The following is a 20631-nucleotide window of genomic DNA, read 5'->3' on the forward strand; positions in this document are numbered from 1 at the left end:
TTTGCAATAACATCTTCTGTACTATTATATCAAGAATAAATTCCTGAGTGCAATTACAGGGTCAAAGGGTAAGGTACATTTATTTTTATTTCATTTTCTATTTTTTTCCTCCTGAGATAACAAAATACAGTCCTGTACGAAGAGCTTTCATACATTGCTCTCGAAGGCTTATCTTGTTAATTATCCTTTAAGGCATTATCATCCGCCTATCCCTGCGCTACAGTTGAGAAAAAGAGCCCAAGCAGGCTGGTAACCTGATCTCGTTCATCAGGTGAGTCCTGGATGGAGGTGGAAACTACGCTACCAGGAGCAAAACACCTTTGGGGATCTGCCGGAACCCTCGGTGTGGGAAGAGCGTCTCCTGCCTCACTCCAGCCGAGGCTCACTCCGGACCGTAGCAGGTTCGGTTCTAGCCGCTGGCCCCTGCCTCTCAGAGAAGCGCCCTGCACGCGGTGGGCGTCTAATAAAGGCAGCCTGTATTGCGCAGACAAAAGCTCTTCCTTAAGCGGGTTGAACTCCAGGCCCTCCTGGCACCACAGAGGTCGGCGCAGCCACCCGGATCCTTTGCCCGCTTCTTCCTCAAGTTCTGCGTGGGACGGCAGGGCTCATCAGCCCGGACCGCCGCACCCAGGCCGAAGCCAGGCCTGGCGCCTCCGCCCCCCGGGTGCTCCGCGCGCGGCCACCCAGGCCCCACCCCCGCCCCCGCCCCGCACCGTCGGCCCCGCCCCGCCCCGTCGGCCCCGCCCCCGTCTCCACCCCGCCCCCCGGAGCCGCTGAGTGGCGGCGGCGGCCCCAGGACCGGGTTTCCTCAGACAAGAGGGCGGGTGGAGGAGGAAGCGGCCGAGCCCAGAATCCTGCTCCGGCGCCGCCGAGCACCGCCCGCCTCAACCGCCCGGCCCCGTCGGCTCCTGGGCCTCACCGAGCCGAGAAGAGGGAAAGGCAGAGGAGGCTGCGTGGAGGCGGCGGGGGCGCGGGCGGAGGCGGCGCGGCCGGCCGCGGCTGCCGCTTTGTTGTGCGGCCCGGGCCAAGGAAAGAGAAGTGGGAGGAGGGGGGAGCTCGGCGTCCCGCTCCCTCCGCGGCTCATGGCGACGACGCTCGGCACATCCGGGACCCTCCGGCCGTGGCGGCCGCGGCGCCGGCTGCTCGGGCCCCAGCCCCGGCCGCTGTGGTGACTGCGCCGCGCCTCGCCGTCGCCCCCGCCCCGCCCGCCGCCCGCCGGCCCCGGGCCCCGCGCCGCGGCCGCAGCCCCGCCGCCGCCCCCGCCGCCGGGGACATGTCTAACCCCGGGGGCCGGAGGAACGGGCCCGTCAAGCTGCGCCTGACAGGTGAGGGGGTTGGGCGGGCGGCGGGAGCCAGGCCAGGGCGGCCGCGGGGTGGGTGAGCCGGCGGGGGGTGCCTGTGGCCTTGAGAAGGGCCAGGGTCGCGATCAATGGTGAGTGGGAGGTCGGGGACGTGGGAAGGCCTAGTTCAGGGAGAGTAATTGCAAAACCACTCTCCCTCGTTGGGAAATTCTTAGAAAAGCCAAGGGTGAGTCGGGGGTCTTTTGTTGTTGTTGTTGGGGGGGGTCCCCCCGTTGGAATTCCAGGCGGATTTGAGGTCGAAAAGCCTTGGCCGAGAAGCAAGACTCTCTCCCGGGGCGTTGGGGAGCAGCCCTTGGGCTGCTGCCCAGGTGGGGTCGTGGAGGGGATGAGGAGCTCCTGTGGCGGGGATTATTGAATCCGGCTGCTGACTGCGCGCAGTAAACACTCCTTAAAGATGGAGCGCTTAACGGGAGGGTGTGTGTGTGTGTGTTCCCCGGTTGTTAACTTGTTCGCCCACTTATGCCCGCGTGCAAAACCTTCCCTCTCGGCTGCCAGGCGCAGCAGCCGGTGCCACACACCTGAAACGCACGACTTGAGAGGGAAGGAGATCGAGGTTGACTTTTCCGGTGTGTCTGCCTGATCCGACGACTCGGGCTCATTGTACCCTCTGTGTTTTGGAAGTGTTTGATTGTAGGGTAGTATGTTTGGGGTTGTTCCTTGTAGGCCGCAGAACTTGTGTCTCACTTATAACCTGCTTTAAAAACACACTTTTTTTGAGTCCCTTTCTAAGTTTGTGCTCAGACGGACTTTGAAGCAAAGTTTTTCTCTCTCCCCACTCTCCTCCCCTTCCTTTTTCTAAATGGAAAAGAATGTCTGGAGGGGTTGCTGGATAGCAGACTTTTCTTACGAAGTGTTTATGATCCCAAGTGTGTTAGATCTTGAATGTTAGAAGTACGTTTTTTATATTCTTACATGGTCGTGTTACCCCATTTTAGGGAAAAATTATTTGGAGTTTGATGCGTGTAAATGAAACCATTGTAGTAATTCTGGCTTCATTATTCGCTATTAATAAATTGTGCACGTTGATATTCAGATGTGTGGTGAGAAAGATGACTTAGAGAATCTGTGTGTGTGTGGGTGCGTGTGTAAGAATAAACTGTAATTATGTTTGTCTCCACTAGACTTTGAGATTTATACGGACTAATTTTGTAATTGAATGCTTGTATGTCACATCCCAGTCCACTGGCTGAACTTTCGAGATAAAAACTTGCAGTGAATTAGGTATTCGAGAATTTAGCCTGACTGTATGTTGGCTGCAATTTTTAAAATATATTATTTTCATGACAGTTTTACTTTCTCTAGGGAATATTGCAAAGAATCATTAACTGAGTGGTTCTTAATGGAAAACCTGGATTGGGGGATGCCTGTCTCCCTTACTTCCCCCCATTCAGTTTCCTTATTTTCTTAATGAATCAATGGAAACCTTTATAAGGGATCTTTGTTGTTTTAGAGTTTATCTAACTGCTGTTCCTCTGTGGAGTCAGTCCTGTGTCAGTGATCATGGAAAGAACCTGTGATTCCAGGTGTGCAAAAGGTATCAGAAATAGGCTGGTGGCCACTTAATTCCTTCTAGGTTATATACACGATGAGAGCACGAGGGAGAAAACAGGGCTTTTGACTTTCTGCAGATAAAATGAGTTTGAGGTTTTTAGTGTGATTCAGAAGATCTTAAAGTGTTTATCTGTGGTTTTCTTCCTGCATATGATACATTATAAAAATTCATGAGTAAAGTCAGGAGAAAAGATTACACTTATTTTTTGGAGGGATAGGGAATACTGGGCTAAATCTATAGAGTAATTTTGTATTTTTAGATTTTTCTGAGGAATTTTAAATACACTTTGTCCCCTTAATTGTAAAAACAGTTTTAGATACTCTCAGTTTCTTAAAACCATTGGGAATTTGTCTCTGTCATATTTTAAGAGAAAACTATTTAAATATTAAGAACTTCGCCTTCTTCCTTTTGGTTACGAATGGTAGAGTCCCTTCTGTTTTGCCAGGAAGGTTAATATGTATTTTTTCATTTTTGTCCACTTACAAATTAGATGGTATAGATTTTAACAAATAGATTTTAAGAGCTGGATTCAATTAGCAGCTTTTTAGGACATAAACATTAAAGAGTTAGATGGAAAAGATTGTTTTGACTGACTGGATAAATGACAGGGCTGTGTTTGATGTGCGTCCAGGAATTGGTCTGGAGCTGGTGCCCAACTTTTCAGTCCATCTTGAGAAGCCAAATAAAATATTTAACCTAGGCCTCATTTTGTTTTTAAAAAAAAAAAAAAAAGGTTGATTCTTTGTTAAGACCTTAAGAAATGTTTGGCATACCTTTAGACTTAAGTGTTTAACAGTTCATTTAGATCTGGGTTCCATAATAGAGGAAAATTACTAAAAAAAAAAAAAAAAAAATGGGAGCAAATCCCATAGTGAATTTTTATTTGGATTACAGTATACTTGAACTGTAAGATGATGTAAAATAATTGTTCTTTGCTTTAATACCATATTAGTATTTTAAATTTATAGACTGTCTTTGATTCCAAGGTGCTTCATGAATTGTAGTTACTCAGTTATGTCCTTCATGTAGAGCTGTCCCTTTACTGAAAGACGTAAACAGCTTTTGCTTGGTGTTTGTCACAGACACACACACACACCCCTCCCCCCATATATACATTCTCACATGTACACACGAACTGAAGGAAAAATATTTGAACCATGAGATCTCTGCACACCACAGATACTATACTTTTTCACATGTTATTCCTAAGACTACAGTCAACTAGTGAACTGTTTGATATTTGTTGATGCGAAGAAGGCAGTGCTAATTTGATATGAAATTTGAAATTCCTCAGGTCATTGGTGGTTAAGATCTGATTTGGTCCATCAAACTACTACTGTTTTTTGTGACACATTAATACTTGATCATTAAAATGGATTATATGGTAAAGCTATCAATTTCAACTAGTATTCATACAGAAAATTAATTATAAAATGTAAATTCTTGTACATTAGACTTATGCATAGGCCTTTTCTTATGATGGTTTGGATAGAAGATATTCTTTGAGGTAAAAAAATTGAGGGTAGTTTTTTATATTATTACTGTTTTTGAAAACCAAAGGCTGGAAAAAAGCAGTTTACTATAGTTTCAAATATTTAAAAGTCTTAGATATGGAGAAATAACAGATTACTTCTCCAAAACATTTATTGTAGACCTGTTTGTAATTTAAATGTTTTTGTACACTGTTCCTTGTTATTAATTTATAAAATTCTAAGCAGTAATAACCTTGGCTATAGCTAAAGCAATATTAACTTTAAAAAAGTCTCATTTTACATATGCTGGTATCTTAGTATTGTTTTATTGCACATTTTGTTGATTCAAAAATTTTAAAAATTGCAACTTGATTGTCGTAGTTTCCTAAGTGGGAATGTGCCTGTACACCATAATGGTTTGTTCTATGGGTGTTAGTAATTTGAATGTCCCCAATTCTTTTTTTTTTCCTTGGTGTCTGAGGATGAAGCCAGTGTGACTTAGCTCCTTCCTTTTCTTTTAAGTTTATCTCTTCCAGTCTAACCTTCAGGCAGGGACTGAAACTGCCAAGGTGCTTAATGTTGTTTGGTTTTCATTGGTGACTAAAGTGTGGATGTGTGTGTGTGTGTGTGTTTAAACATGGATTCTGCTTTTTTCCTGTTGATTGAACTGTAACTATCACAACATACTGACATTTATTTAGCATATAATTTAGCATATGTAGTATATAACTCCATTTTCAAGGTAAATGAAGGTCCATGCTTTAGCCCTGCAAGGTCTTTATTTTAGCCATTTTTGGTATCTTCCAACAATTTTGAAGGCTTTCAAAGATGTACTATGTCTTACTCTTCAAGTAGTCCGTCCTTAACAGAACTTAATGTTTTATTTATGATTCAGTGCCAGGGGGCTCAGTGGTAAAGAATCCACCTGCCGTGCAGGAGTTGTGGGTTCAATCCCTGGGTCAGGACAATCCCCTGGAGAAGGAAATGGAAGGAAATGGTATTCTTGCCTGGGAAATCCCATCTACAGAGGAGCTTGGCGGGCTACAGTCCATGGAGTTGCAAAAGAGTCAGACATGACTTAGCGATGGAACAGTAGCAGCAATCATTATGAATATGTTATTGTGCTGTTGTGATGTGTAGTACGAGGATGTCGTCATAGTGTGTAGGGAGAACTGTTTGATTCTGGCTGTATGTTGCCCTGTTCTTACAGCTTTTTCTCTTTGCTCTCATTTTTGTTTATTGGTACTTTGTTCTAAGAATGCTAAACCTTTGAAATATATTGTTGTAATCAGCATTGTTATGTGTTTCTGTATAAGGGACATGTATTGAATGCTTATTAAGTGCCACATACCATATTAAGTTTACATCTATTATTACTTTTAATTCTCATACTCCAAGAGGTAGGAGAAACTTAGATTAAGTACATGTCAGAGCCCAAGTTGTCTGTCTAGAGTGCCTGTTACAAACTTCTAAGATCTTGTGTGGAAAATAAAACAGCTTAATTTATTTTGACTTACCCTTGTCCCTCGAAATCCTTGCTCATCTTTTAAGGCTCAACTCAAGGAACCCTTATCCATAAATTTCTCCTTGACCGGTGTTGACCTTTCCTCTGTGACTAGGAGGCTCTACCTCTAGCATCAGACCTAACTCACAGAAGGCAGTGAGTTGTCCCGAGTTATTTATGCTTAGTCTTGTCAATGCTGTAAACTCATGTGAAGGCAGAATCCTGTTTCAACATGGATTAAGAGCTTTCTGGCATTTTATTTTGAGCGAATGCTGGAGACATAGAAATAATTCTGTGTATTTTTACGTGTGTTCTTTATGACCAGTACACTGGGTGTGAGTGGCAAGAGATCAGGCTGTAGACTGGACCAACCCATTTTAGGACCTTGTTATATAGAGATTTTGCCAAGAAGTTTGATATTTTTAAATTTTTTACAGTGGTGGGAACCATTGAAGGATTTTAAGCTTTGATATATTCGATGTTTAGAAACGTCAATCTTCAGGCAATAAGGATGGACTGGGATGGAAACTGTGAAGACTGATTTTAGGATAACCAGTTAAGAGAATGCTATACAATCACCATTGTTCATGTTTTTTTTCTTGTTTTAATTTTTATCTCTAAATTTTATTTCTATAGATAGTTGCTGTAAACATTTTGGTGTAGATAAAATTTTTTTTTTAAGGGTTGTTTTCTTAGGATATTTCCATAGAGTGCTATTGCATTAAAGGGTGTGGATCTTTTTAGGTTCTTGATGAATTTTTTTCCTCAGGCTATTTCCTAAAAGAATTGTGCCTGTTTAGAGCAGCATTGAATAAATGTATCCCTCTTAATATTCTATTATAAGAATTGGCTCTTGTTTTTTTTTTTTAGATGTTTGCTAACTTCATGACAAAGAGTATTTAACAGTTTCTTGTAAAATTGAGTATTTTTCTGTTAACTAATTATTTCTCTTTGTTGACTTGTTTGGTCTTGTCCTAGATATTGGTTAGGCTCTGTGTGTTTTTCTTGGGTGATCTGCTTGAGAACTGAAAAAGGTATTAATCGGTTGTCATACTTGTTACAGACATTTTCCCTAGTCTGTTATTTGACTTTTAATTTTGATCATTTTTGGAAGAAAAGTGATTTTGAATAAATTTGTTACTTAAGGAGTCAAATTTGTCCAACTTTCCCTTGGTTTTTTCTGTCTTTTATACCTAGGGAAGCCCTTTTCTTCAAGAGGCTTAGTAAATATTTAAGTACGTTTTATTTTAGTGTTTTTAAAAATGATTTAGGAAGACATTGCCCCCCAAATTGCTATTTAGTCATCTCATCGTTATTTGTTAACCAGTTCTTCCTTTTCATAGTGCTGTGATACCTTTTTGTTACGTTAATACGTTAGTTACAATGGATGAGCTCTTGTTCAGTGTCATACTCTTTTCATTATTATAACTTATAATTTAGTTTAATATTCTCATTGTACCAGAAAAATATTTTTGCTCTTATTTGCTCTTCCAAGTTAACTCCAATTAAATGGTTAAATTTAAAAACAAATTCATTGATTGTGATTAGAATCCATTAATTTGGGAAAAGGAGGCATTTAAGTGTATTTCATTTTTCCACCTAGAAACATGCAGTGTTTTTATGTTTATTTGAACTTTTGTTTATATTGCTTAGACTAGCTTAATAGTTTTCTTTCTATGTTTTAATGTAATTCCAGCTAATTTATATTTGTAGCATATTCATTGTATTTTCTAACCTTAGTTATTGGTTTCTATTTAGGATTGCAGTCGTATCTATTTTTGCTTGATTAGAGCGACTTTGCTGAACACTGAGCCTACTAATATTTCACTAGTGCGAGTTTTCCAGATATCAGTATTTGCCATTTAAAAAAAAATGTATGTATTTGGTTGCACCAGGTCTTGGTTGTAACATGTGGTATCTAGTTCCTTGACCAAGGATCAAACACTGGCCTCCTGCATTGGGAGCGTGGACTCTGAGCCCCTGGACCACTAGGGAAGTCCCGAGTATTTGGCATTTTTTACAGTTAGTGTTAACACTAAATTTTTTTTCTTTTCATTTGGATTTTTGGACTAATATATGATTAATTGAACAAAGTGAAGAATTTTATATCAGTTTATTTTAGAATCACTTCTAAAGGCATTGACTTTTTAAAAACTGCATTTGATATGAATTTAGAAATTTCATGTGTCTTAAGTTTGGCAGTTTGGTCTGGTTTCTTATTAAAAATCCACAGCAGACATAAAACTTAGTTTTAAAATAAATATTGCTTTTAGGTAGGAATTCCTACATAGATGATCGCACAAATCGCGTTTTTTTCTTCCCCAAAAGTTTCCTCCTGCCTCTTCACAGTCTTCTCCCATCCCCAGTCCTTGGCAACCACTGATTCCCTTTCTGTTGCTGTAGTTTTGTCTTTCCTAGTATTTTATATAAATGTGACAATACAGTATGTAGTATTCTGAGTCAGGCATCTTTCACTTAGTGTAGTGCTTTTGAGGTCCATCCAAGTCGTGTATCAGTTGTTTGTTCCTTTTGTTCCAGAAAAATATTGCATTGTACACGCATACCCCATTTTATTTATGCGTTCACAAATATCCAGACATTGGTTTCCAGTTTTTTGCCATCATAAGTAAAGCCATCATAAAGGAAATTTGGGTACACCTCTCTTTGTGAACATGTTTTTATTTCTCTTGGGTAAATATTTAGGATTGTTGGATCATATAGTAAGTATGTGTTTAACTTAAACACCAAACTGCTGAACTGTTTTTCAAAGTTGTACCATTTTTGTTTTTCTATCAGAAGCGTCTGAGAGTTCCAGTTGCTCCCGATCCTAGCCAGAGCTTTAGCACTTGCTGTTGTCAGTCTTTGATTTTAACCATTCTAATTGATGTGTAGAGATAACTTAAGTGTAGTTTTAGTTTTAATTCCTTTACTGACCTACAGTGTTAGGCATCTTTTAATAGACTTATTTGTCATCTGTGTATCTTTGGTGAATATCTTTTCAAATCTTTTGCTCATAGTTTTAAAATTGGATTGTTTTCTTACTGAGTTTTGAGAATTCTTTTTGTATTCTGGATACAGATTCTTTATCAGATAAGTGTTTTGCAGATATTTTCTCCTAATATGCATGTGGCTTTTTCCTCCCCTTAATAGTGTCTCAAAGAGCAGAAGTTTTGAATTTTGAATAACCCCTATTCATCAGTTTTTTTCTTTATGGTTCATGCTTTTTACGTCAAATATAAGAAATCTTTTCCTAATCCACAGTTCTAAAGATTTTCTATGTTTTCTTCTGCAATATTTATATTAGCTCTTACATTTCGGTTTGGGACCCTCCTAAAGTTAATTTAACTGTGATAAGTAAGGATCAGGTTCTTTTTCTTTTCTCTCACGGATAGCCAATTTTCCTCGCACCACTTGTTAAAATGCTTTTGTTTCCTCCGTTGAATTGTCTTGGCACCTTGCTAAAAATCAGTTGACAACATACATGTTCTCTTTCTGGACTCTATTCTGTTCCTTTTATTTAGCATTCTTTTCTTTGTAAGTTTATTGTTTATAATTAACACTTTCTTATTACTGTAGCTTTAACATATAAGTCTTCTGATATCACACATTGATTAAACTTTTTGGAAACATCTTGAAAACAGTTTAATAAGCATAATTGAGTCTTCAATGTAGGACCCCATAATGATTTAGAATCTTGTAATGGTCTGGAGCCATTATTTCATTTATTTAGTCAACAAATACTTATCAGTTTCTTGACATGTGTCAGACATTAATTTTTTAAATTCTATAATACCATGAACAGAAGTATAAGAAATCAGAATAAACCTAGGTTGGGCTCGCTTTTCTTTTTAAAATTCGATTACAAATCTTTTAAGAAGTTTATTATTTTTGTCTCTTACTGATGAAAGTGGATAACAATAAGCATGACTTAATAAAGTTTGCTATTTACAGCTACCAGCCTCTTCAAATAATTTTTGGAAAAAGGTGGGATAAAAAAATAAACATACCTAAAATGTGGCAATAGAAAAGAAGGATATAATTATAATTGTTTTGTTAAATGTGGGTTGAATTACATTTTTAAAAACTTATTCTAAGAGCATTTTTCTATAAGACAAAAGAAAAACAATTTTTTATTAAAGTATAGTTGATTTATCATGTTATGTTAATTTCTGCTGTACAGCAAAGTGATTCAGTTATATATATGTTTGTGTGTGTGTGTGTATATATATATTTTCTTTTTTCCCCTGTTCTTTTCCATTATGGCTTGTCATATACAGAGTATAGTTCTCTGTGTTATACAGTTGGACCTTGTTGTTTATTCATTCCATACATCTGCTAACTCCAACTTCCCACTCCTTCCCTCCCTCAGCCCCCTCCCCCCGGCAACTGTGCGCCTGTTTCTGGTTGGTAGATTAGGTTCATTTGTGTCATATTTTAGATTCCACAAGTGAGCATTATGGTATTTGTCTTGCTGATTTATTGATAATCTCTAGGTCCATCCATGTGGCTGCAAATGGCATTATTTCATTCTATTTTAATGGCTGAGTTGTATTCCATTGTATATGTGTACCACATCTTCTTTATCCATTCATCTGTTGATAGACATTTAGGTTATTTCTGTGTATTGACTACTGTGAAGAGCACTGCTATGAACATTGGAGTGAGTGTGTGTATCTTTTTGGATTAGGGTTGTAACTGGCTATATGCCCAAGAATGGGATTGCTGGATCATACGGTAATTCTATAATTTTATTTATTTATTGGCTGTGCTGAGTTTTTAAAAGACTCAATAGTTGTGGCACATGGGCTTAGTTGCTCTGTGGCATGTGGGATCTTCCTGGATCAGGGATCGAACCTGTGTCTCCTGCACTGGCAGGCGGATTCTTTAGTGCTGAGGTACCAGGGAAGCCCTCATATGGTAATTTTATTTTTAGCTTTCTGAGGAAGCTTTATACTGTTTAACAGAGTGACTGTACCAATTCACATTCCTACCAGTGGCGTAGGAGGATTCTCTCTTTCCCACATCCTCTCCAGCATTTGTTATTTGTAGAGTTTTTAATGATGACGATTCTGACTGGTATGAGGTGGTATCTCATTGTAGTTTTGATTTGCATTTCTCTAATAATTAGCGATATTGAACATCTTTTCATGTGCCTCTTGGCCATCTGAATATGGAAGAAAATTTTATTAAAATATGAGCAGACTTTTTAATTTAACCACAGTGTATTCCTGGAAACTGTCATAAAGCAGACATCTACAATGTAGACCTATTTACTCTTTAAGGTTGGAGGCAGTTGGGAATGTTGTGTAATGTATAGAACTTGGAGCTAGGAAATTCGGATTCAGATCTTAGTTATGCCACTGATTAACTTTGTATCTTTAAGCAAATCTCTTATTCTCTTGGTGCCTATGCTTTTTAGTTATAAATACACGTTTAAAATGACAGTGTTATTTATTTTAGGATCCTGCTAGGTAAGAAATAATGTATGTGAAAAATACTATTTAAGCTGTATTCAAGTATTATGTTAATATATTTTGACATTTTTATCCAAAGATTGAGTTTTGTTTTTAATTAATTTTTGTTGGAGTATAGTTGATTTACAATGTTGTGTTAGTTTCTGCAGTACAGCAAAGTGAGTCATTTATATGTATACATATATCCACTCTTTTTAAGATTCTTTTCCCATTTAGGTCATCACAGAGTATTGAGTAGAGTTCCCTGTGCTGTACAGTAGGTTCTTTCTGTTTATCTATTTTTATATATACTGTGTGCAAAGATAGTGTTTTAAATAGTCATAACAAATTATATGCTGTTTTATAGGAGCAAGTACAACATTAAAGAAGTAAAGGAGCTTGGGAGAATAATTTGAATGGCTTAGGGTTTTGGAGATGGGAGAACTGGTTCTATCCACATCTTCAATAACTTTTTGCTAGTACTTTCAAAAATTGCCTGTAGTTTCATCTCTTGCCAGTAGGTGGAGATATTTCTGCACAGGTAGATATCAACAGTGAGTAAAAGAAACTTGTAAAACTGAAACTCAAAGTTGTAAATAAGAGTTCTTAAGGAGAGTTGGAGAATTAGAAACTATCAGAGGTGATGCTGGCTTCTAGTGAAAATCCATGCTTTAGGATAAACTTCCTTATATAAACTGTATGTTATGTTATTAATATATGTATAGGAAGAATGCATACATGTATGTGAAGTCGCTTCCGCCGTGTTCCACTCTTTGCGACCCCATGGACGGTAGCCCTCCAGGCTCCTCTGTCCTGGATTTTCCAGGCAAGAATACTGGAGTGGGTTGCCATGCCCTCCTCCAGGGGATCTTTCTGACCCAGGAATTGAACCTGTGTCTCTTACGCCTCTCTCATTGGCAGGTGGGTTCTTTTCCATTGGCATCACCTGGGAAGCCCCCCAAATTATTTTTGTTATATTAGAATTGCAAACATTGGTAGTTAATTCATTTTTTATTTTTGTATGATCTTATGTCATCAGGCTTGAACTTTCTCTTGTGAAGTAGAAAACTTATTGATTGGTTATTCAGAGTCATATGAAGTTAATTCTATAAGGTTGAAAGAACTTTTTTAAAATTGAGTTTTGTAAAGGAAGAAGAATGAAAAAGAATGAAAAAGTAAAATGGTATTTGATATGTTCAAAATACCATGTCTGACACAGTACTTGATACATAGTGTATCTTCGGTAAATATTTGTGAATTCAAGAATGATGAAATTGAAAAAAATGCTTAGATGGTTTAAGAGGACTTCATTTGAAACAAATAATAGAGTCTCTTTTTGTGATGTTATTACTGAATTAACTGATGTTTGTGCCTTAGTAAATTTTGACAGTGTTAAGTTATAAAGATAGAGGACTGAAGTACTCATTTAGGTTTGTATTTGACTTAATGAATAGTAATCTTTTACCATCCTCTGCAAAATTTACTTCTCTACAAAGTGAAGATCAGTCTGATATTCAGTACAAAAGATTTGTTTTTGCAGTGTCATCTAAGAAATTCACATGTATAACAAGTCTGTCAGTGTTAGGAAGATAATTTTTCAGAACGCTATAGTTTTAACTTGTTCTCATTTGTTATCTAATTTAATTGCTATTCAGATCCTGACTATAGGTATTCTAAATCAATGAAAGTGAAATATAATCTTTTACCTAATGAAATTTTTTTTCTTGAATCTTACAAAGAGAATAGTAATAGATTTTTTTGAGGGAACAATTGGTACAACTTTTTAAGTTCCATAGAGATAAGGCTGGTTGTACCAAAAGTCTTTCATAATAAAATATGAATCCTTATACATTTTAGTTTTTTATTTCCTGTATATGTGTATGTGTGTGTTAGTTGCTTAGTTGTGTCCAACTCTCTGCAACCCCATGGACTACATGTAGCCCGCCAGGCTCCTCTGTCTATGGGATTCTCCAGGCAAGAATACTGGAGTGGGTTGCCTTTCCTTCTCCAGGGGATCTTCCTGACCCAGGAATTGAACCTGGGTCTCCTGCATTGCAGGCAGATTCTTTACCATCTGAGCTATAGGGCAGTCCCTTCTATTTCTTAGTTGTTTTGAAATTTTTTAAATTTAGGTAGATAGGAAAGCTTCAGATCAGATCAGTTGCTCAGTCATGTCTGACTCTTTTCGACCCCATGAATCGCAGCATGCCAGGCCTCCCTGTCCATCACCAACTCCCGGAGTTCACTCAGACTCAAGTCCATCGAGTCAGTGATGCCATCCAGCCATCTCATCCTCTGGCGTCCCCTTCTCCTCCTGCCCCCAATCCCGCCCAGCATCAGAGTCTTTTCCAATGAGTCAACTCTTCGCATGAGGTGGCCAAAGTACTGGAGTTTCAGCTTCAGCATCATTCCTTCCAAAGAAATCCCAGGGCTGATCTCCTTCAGAATGGACTGGTTGGACCTCCTTGCAGTCCAAGGGACTATCAAGATTCTTCTCCAACACCACAGTTCAAAAGCATCAATTCTTTGGCGCTCAGCCTTCTTCACAGTCCAACTCTCACATCCATACATGACCACTGGAAAAACCATAGCCTTGACTAGACGAACCTTTGTTGGCAAAGTAATATCTCTGCTTTTCAATATGCTATCTAGGTTGGTCATAACTTTCCTTCCAAGGAGTAAGCGTCTTTTAATTTCATGGCTGCAGTCACCATCTGTAGTGATTTAGGAAAGCTTAGGTAGTGAACTACTCTTTTTATTATTTTAAAATAGGTTGGTGATGTTATTTCAAGTTTTTCTGATTTCCAGTTTAGTTATCTTAAATCTTTTTTTCTTTTAACTAGAGAGAGGACTTGGAATGGTGATGAAATACTTATGTATCCATTCCGTGATCATTTTTGAGCGTCTTACATGCACCTTACTTACCCTTAGGGGTAGGTTTTGGGATTTCAGGAAGAGTTTGGATCCTCGTCTTGCTTTCAGGGAACCTACAGTGTAAACAAGCAGAGACAAGACTTGATGGATGAAGTAACTGAACAGTTAATGCTAGAGTTAATGGTACATGCAATGAGGGTAAAATAAAAGAATGAAAACCTGTGGATATTTTTGAGGGAGTTCAAGGGAGCTCAGTTTTTAGATTCTAAAGTTGATTAGTTTTTTATATTTTCTTCCATTCTCTTTACAAAAGAAAGGCACATCTCTTGACTATCCCAAATAACATCGTCCTGGGTTAAGAGGCTTTCCAGGCCACCTAAGAGACAAGTTAATATATTGATGAGGTTGTTGGGAAGGCAGTGACTCCAATGAGTGACACCTTTTTTTACAAGTCATATAGTTTCAACCCTTTAATTTAATTTAGGGACTCGATCAAGTTGCTAGTTGATCATTAAAAAATTTTTTTTCATAAAAATAAGCTTTCTTAGCAGTTGAATTTATAAAAATGAAAAGTTGAAATAAAATATTTTCAATAAACATTCATTGATAGACACATGAATGAATTAAAAATAAAACCTCATCCATCTAATGAAATGATGTATTTCTGATTCTTCTTTTCCTCATCTCCTCCCACCCCCTTTTGAATAAGTGTGTGTGTGTGTGTTAGTCTCTCAGTTGTGTCCGACTCTTGGTGACCCCATGGATGTGGCCCACCAGGCTCCTCTGTCCAAGGAATTCTCCAGGCAAGAATACTGGAGTGGGTTGCCATTTTCTTCTCCAGGGGAACTTCCCGACTCAGGGATCAAACCTGGGTCTTCTGCATTGCAAACAGATTCTTGACCATCTGAGCCACCAGAAATAATCGGTTTGTTCTAATTAGGATGCAGGAAAGGTCTATACATTGTATTTGGTTGTATGTCTAAAGTCACTTTTAAAGTATAGGCCCATTGCCCCCTGCTCACCTTTCTTTTTTGAATTTACTTATAGAAACCAGATCTATTAAATACTTTCATCTAAGAACTCTATATGATTTGCTTCTAGCCTTGTTTCCCATCATGCCTGTTCCATCATATGCCTATATTCCATGTTCTGAATTCCTCCTCTTTTCCTGTTCTTCACATTTTCTCATATCTCCCAAATTTTGATGGTACTGTTTACTGAGACACTATTACAATTACAATATTTTCTTCCTAACCTAGTTGCTCTGCCCAGTCTACTAGGCTTTTAAGACAGCCGAAGCATTATCTCCTCTGAGAAGTCATCCCAGACTTTCCCACTTTGAGTTAGGTGCCCCTCTCTAATAGTTAGGGTCCTGATAGAGACAAATAACATTCTCACAAAAGATGAAGGAGAATGTCCTTAAGAGATTACTTAGAATGAATGGGCAGGATTAAGGGAATCCAGCTAGGAATGGTGCAGCACGTTGGGACTAGCAGTGATAGGAAGTAGCATCATCTTTGAGCAAGAAAGGGAAAGGGGGAGAGTAGTCATGGGAACCCAGAGAGACCCTTGCTGTTGCTTCTCATTTACTGAACCCACTTTGAAGGTGAAGGGTGAGCGAGGCCAGTTAATATAGTCCATAAATGTCAGCCTCCTAGGATACTATGTGCTAATTAAAGGATGGAGAATGATCTGAAGGAGCAAACAGAAATATACAGAACACCCTTATTTATATTTCTATAATACGTTAGCATACTCCATTGCATCATTTATTATATTGACTTAAAATTCATTGGTTGTATTGATGTTTTCCGCATAGCACTGTAAACTCCTCTCTGTAGCTATGAACTAGCTCTTACTCATATATGTCTACCCACAGTGCTTATTAGATATTTGTTAAGTTTAAAGAAAGCGATGAATAAGATACGTAATTTAAAAGATCTGTTCTACTTAGTGGTAATGTGTTGTTGATTCTTAGTTCAGAAGAGTAAGTCTATAATTTTTGCTTTGTTTGGCAGTTTTGATGCTTCTGCAGTAATTGACTTACTCATTTTGATTGAAGAAAGGCCAGGGATTAATTTAGGCCATAATAGATATTTTCTGTATTTAGAAGGATTATAATAGAAGACTGATTTGTCTGAACTCAGTGGCATGGTAAGTGTATTTATGTACCTTCTTTTGCTATAGGAGAATTATGATGCAGGGAAAGAATCTGTAGAGGCTGTAAGGCCATAAAATTATATTGATTTCAGGTAGACTATGCCTTACTTATTATTAGACTTTCTCTGGGTTATTACATAGCTTTTCCAAGTCTCTTAAATGAAAGCTGGTCTCTATATAGAAAGTGCACCCTCGTTGCTAGCCAAATTCTTTCCCTCCCCCCAGTTAGTTGAACTAATTATCATCTATTTTCTATAAAGGCTTGTTAGAATTGCTGCATAAAAAATTACACCAAAACTTAAAGGCCTAAAACAAGCAGTAATTTTATTCTCTCTCATGATTTCTGTGGGTCACAAGGTTGGAAAGGGCTCTGTTGGGTGGTTTTGGCGCAGGGTCTGTCATGTATTTTTATTCAGATGGTGGCTGAAACTGGAATAACTGGTGACTGGCTGGGCATTTATCTCTCTTCAGGTCATTTGCAAGTCTTTCCATGTGGTTTTCAGTGTAACTGCTAACATGACTGGCTCAGGGTACCAGAAGGAATTGTCAGGAAACAAGGCAGAAAGCTCCATCTTCTTTTCTGACTCAGCCTTAGAAAGTCCTTGTTGCATTTTATTGGTTACAAGCAAGTTACTTACAAGCTCTTCTAGATTCCAGGGGAAAGAGCATTGACTGTATCTCTTGATGAAAAAATAGAAGAAAAGAATTTACAGTCATTTAAAAAGTTGTTATAGGGGACAGTGGTGGCAGCCTCTGCTGCTGCTACTTTTGGTTTTTGGATTGGACTCCAAGCTCTTTGGTATCCTAATCTGATACTATTTTCCAGCATTTATAATTGAGTTATGTTCTGCCTTTGAAGTTTCCAGGAATTTTATTACAGAGAACTTAACAAATGGCATAGAAATTTTCAACAGTTTCTAAAAGAGTTAATGATAATTTGCTATGGTAATTTGTTATTAATAACCAAAAGTAAAATTTCTATGTAGGATAAAGATACTTGGTGGAAACAAGCAGACTGGTAAGAAGAAAGAAGGCAGATACTATTTGAATAAAATAATTTATGAAAATATGTGAATTAAATTATTTAATTCTCTGGAATGAGTTTTATATTGAAAAAATATTGTAGTTCAGGGCTAATAATCAAAGAGTTTTGGTGCTCTTTCATCAGGTCTGCATTGTTTTTCTTTAAACCTTTTATAATCAATTCTCCATGGAGCAGTTTCATTAAAAAATGTAAATTGGATTATTTTACTCTCCTGCTTAAACATTCCAGTGGTTTTCCATTATACATTGAATGAAATAGATGTTATTTTACACAAGATCCTGTATAATCTGGCCCTGTCTCTCCTTGGCTCATTATGCTTTAGTGACTTTAATTGTGTTTTGATTTCTTGAAGAGACCAATCTCTTTCCCACCTGAAGCAAACCCGCCCACTCTTTTTTTTTTTAGTAATCTTCTTTCTCTAGTTACTTATAATTTTTTTCTGTGTCAGTGTATCATTTCAGAGAGTTCCTAAATACTCTAATTTCTACCTTAGCTATTCTCTATCATAGTATCCTGTTAACTTCAGAGCATTTGCTGTAATTTATTTTCATATTTACTACTTTTTCATATTTATTCATATTTATTCATATTTAAATATTTATTGTCATTGTAAAAATGTTAAATTTTAGATTAGTTTTAGATTTACAGAAAAATTGTAAGATTTTTCACTTTCTATATATTCCCTATCCAGTTTCTTGTATTACTAAGTAATCTTACGTTAGTATGTTACATTTGTCACAATTAATGAATCAATAATGAGACATTTTTAACTAAAATCCATACTTTATTTAGATTTCCTTAACCTTTATCAGTACCGGATTGGAAGCTCCTACAGGGCAGAGACTGAGTGTGTTTCATTCACCTAGAATAATACTAAACACTTAGGAGTTACTCTGTAAGTATTTCTTGGAAGACGTACTACCTGAAAGATGTTTTAGAGTTTATAGTCTAACCTCTTTCCCGTTTTGTGTGAATAACTCGCTCAGGGAAGTCGTGTGTCTTCTCTAAGTCTGTGGCTAGTTGGCAGTACCAAAGTCTCCAGGGCCATACTAGAAACCACATCTTGTGATGTCTAGTTTGCTATATTTAGAGGTGAGTTTACGATCCCCTGGAGAAGGGAAAGGCTACCCACTCCAGTATTCTGGCCTGGAGAATTCTATGGACTGACTGTATAGTCCATGGGATCGTGAAGAGTTGAACACGATTGAGCAACTTTCACTTACTGTGAAACCAATGATGCTTAACTTTCAGAATTCTATCTGAGGGCCTGGGAGAGATGCTGGCAGTTGATCACTCGGAGAAGGCAATGGCACCCCACTCCAGTATTCTTGCCTGGAAAATCCCATGGACGGAGGAGCCTGGTAGGCTGCAGTCCATGGGGTCGCAAAGATCACTATAAAGTGATCACATGATCACTTAAAAAAATTGTTTTATTAGTATATATTATATATACAGAAAAAGTGCCAAAAATTTTAAGTTTGCAACTTAAAGACTTTTCACAAGCTTAACATTCCTATATAAGCAATGCCCAGATCAAGAAACAGTATTTTCTGTACATTGTCACACAGTTATGAAGTTGCAAAGCTATCTTAACCACAAGCAATTAAGATCATTGTCTCTCTTTACACTGATTTGCCTTCTATCATGCTTCTCCCTCCTTATGTTAGTGGCACTGGAATGGCTGTAGGCAGTTTGGGCACTTGGTTATGGGGAGACTGACCTGGGGATACATTTAGTTGGGTTTTAGCGGGATAATGTTTATGGGTAGTCTCTCAGTCTCTTCATGTACAGTCAAGGTATTGCTAGCCATCCTAGTACAAAGTTGCTGCTGCTGCTAAGTCGCTTCAGTCGTGTCCGACTCTGTGTGACCCCCTAGACTGCAGCCCACCAGGCTCTCCCGTCCCTGGGATTCTCTAGGAAAGAACACTGGAGTGGGTTGCCATTTCCTTCTTCAATGCATGAAAGTGAAAAGTGAAAGGGAAGTCGCTCAGTCGTGTCCAACTCTTTGCGACCCCATGGACTGCAGCCTACCAGGCTCCTCTGTCCATGGGATTTTCCAGGCAAGAATACTGGAGTGGGGTGCCATTGCCTTCTCCGAGTACAAGGTTAGTGTCTAGGACTACCACACGTTGTGTTAACTCATTTGACATTGTGACATAAATGTGCAGTCCTAGAGATGGTATAGTAACCTGAGTATGTCCCATGGCATCTGGCACCTGAAGTATGAGGTTAGTGGAGGAAAAATAAGGTTTGATGCCAAAAGGCCAGTTTGTGAAAAACTCTTCTGAATCTTAAAGCTTCATATGAAAGAGAATAGTTAATAGTTTCCCCAAGTTTGGCCACAGTCCTAAAAGTTTACATAACATTACCAATAATGGCCCTGTGCTAAAAGAAACTTTTTCTAAGTTTTATAACAGCAAAAAAATGTGCTCAGCTATGCTAGAGACAGGATTGAATTATTTTTGTGTTATCTCTATAGAAAATGACATAAAACTCATGGGAAAGTGTGGTATTGGCATAAGGGTTGACATAATAGGTCCATGAAATAGAATTGAGAGTTCATAAATAAACTCATATATCTATGGTCAGAGATCAGACTTGTGGTTGCCAAGACGGGGTGGGGAGGGATAGGGGTGGACTGTGAGTTTAGGGTTGGTAGATGCAAACTTTTAACATTTAGAGTGGATGAACAGCAAGGTCCTGTTGTGTAGCACAGGGAACTATCTCCAGTCTTTCTGGATAAACCATAATGGAAAAGAATATTAAAAGAATATACATATAAAATTGAGTCAGTTTGCTGTACAGCAGAGGTTGGTACAACAATGTAAGTCAGCTATACTTCAATAAAAAAACACATAAACAAACAAAAAACACATAAACACAAAAAATGGGAAAAGAACTTGAATAGACATTTCTCCAAGAAGATGGACCAGTGAACAATAAGCCTGTGAAGAGTTGCTCAATATTGTGAGTCACTAGAGATACCATTTCACACCCATTAGAAGGACTGTAATAAAAAGTGGGAAGAGGACAAGTGTTGGCAAGGATTTTCATACATTGTTGGTGGGAATGTAAAAATGGTTCAGCCACTGTGGCAAAATTTTGGCAGTTCCTTAAAAAAATTGAACATGGACTTACCATGTGACTCAACAATTCCATTCCTAGCTGTATAACTAAGAAAATTGACAGCATGTGTTCACACAACAACTT

At 38.4% G+C, this 20631-nt stretch overlaps 1 protein-coding gene across 2 annotated transcripts in view; it reads left to right on the top strand.

Annotated features, from left to right (window-relative positions):
* The first annotated feature begins 746 nt into the window (after positions 1 to 746).
* Positions 747 to 20631, top strand: part of SMURF2 (SMAD specific E3 ubiquitin protein ligase 2) — a 113900-nt gene continuing 94015 nt past the window's right edge. The window contains exon 1 of one of the 2 annotated variants that reach the window (XM_006049446.3): positions 747 to 1325. In XM_006049446.3, the coding sequence (XP_006049508.1) occupies positions 1274 to 1325 (52 nt within the window). In that variant the 5' untranslated portion in view covers positions 747 to 1273. Of the gene's footprint in view, positions 1326 to 1438; positions 1928 to 20631 lie in introns of those variants that run through there. The other variant, XM_044938759.1, reaches the window with a different exon arrangement.

The sequence above is a fragment of the Bubalus bubalis genome, chromosome 3 (genome assembly GCF_019923935.1).
Source record: "Bubalus bubalis isolate 160015118507 breed Murrah chromosome 3, NDDB_SH_1, whole genome shotgun sequence".
In the NCBI taxonomy this organism is placed as follows: domain Eukaryota; kingdom Metazoa; phylum Chordata; class Mammalia; order Artiodactyla; family Bovidae; genus Bubalus; species Bubalus bubalis.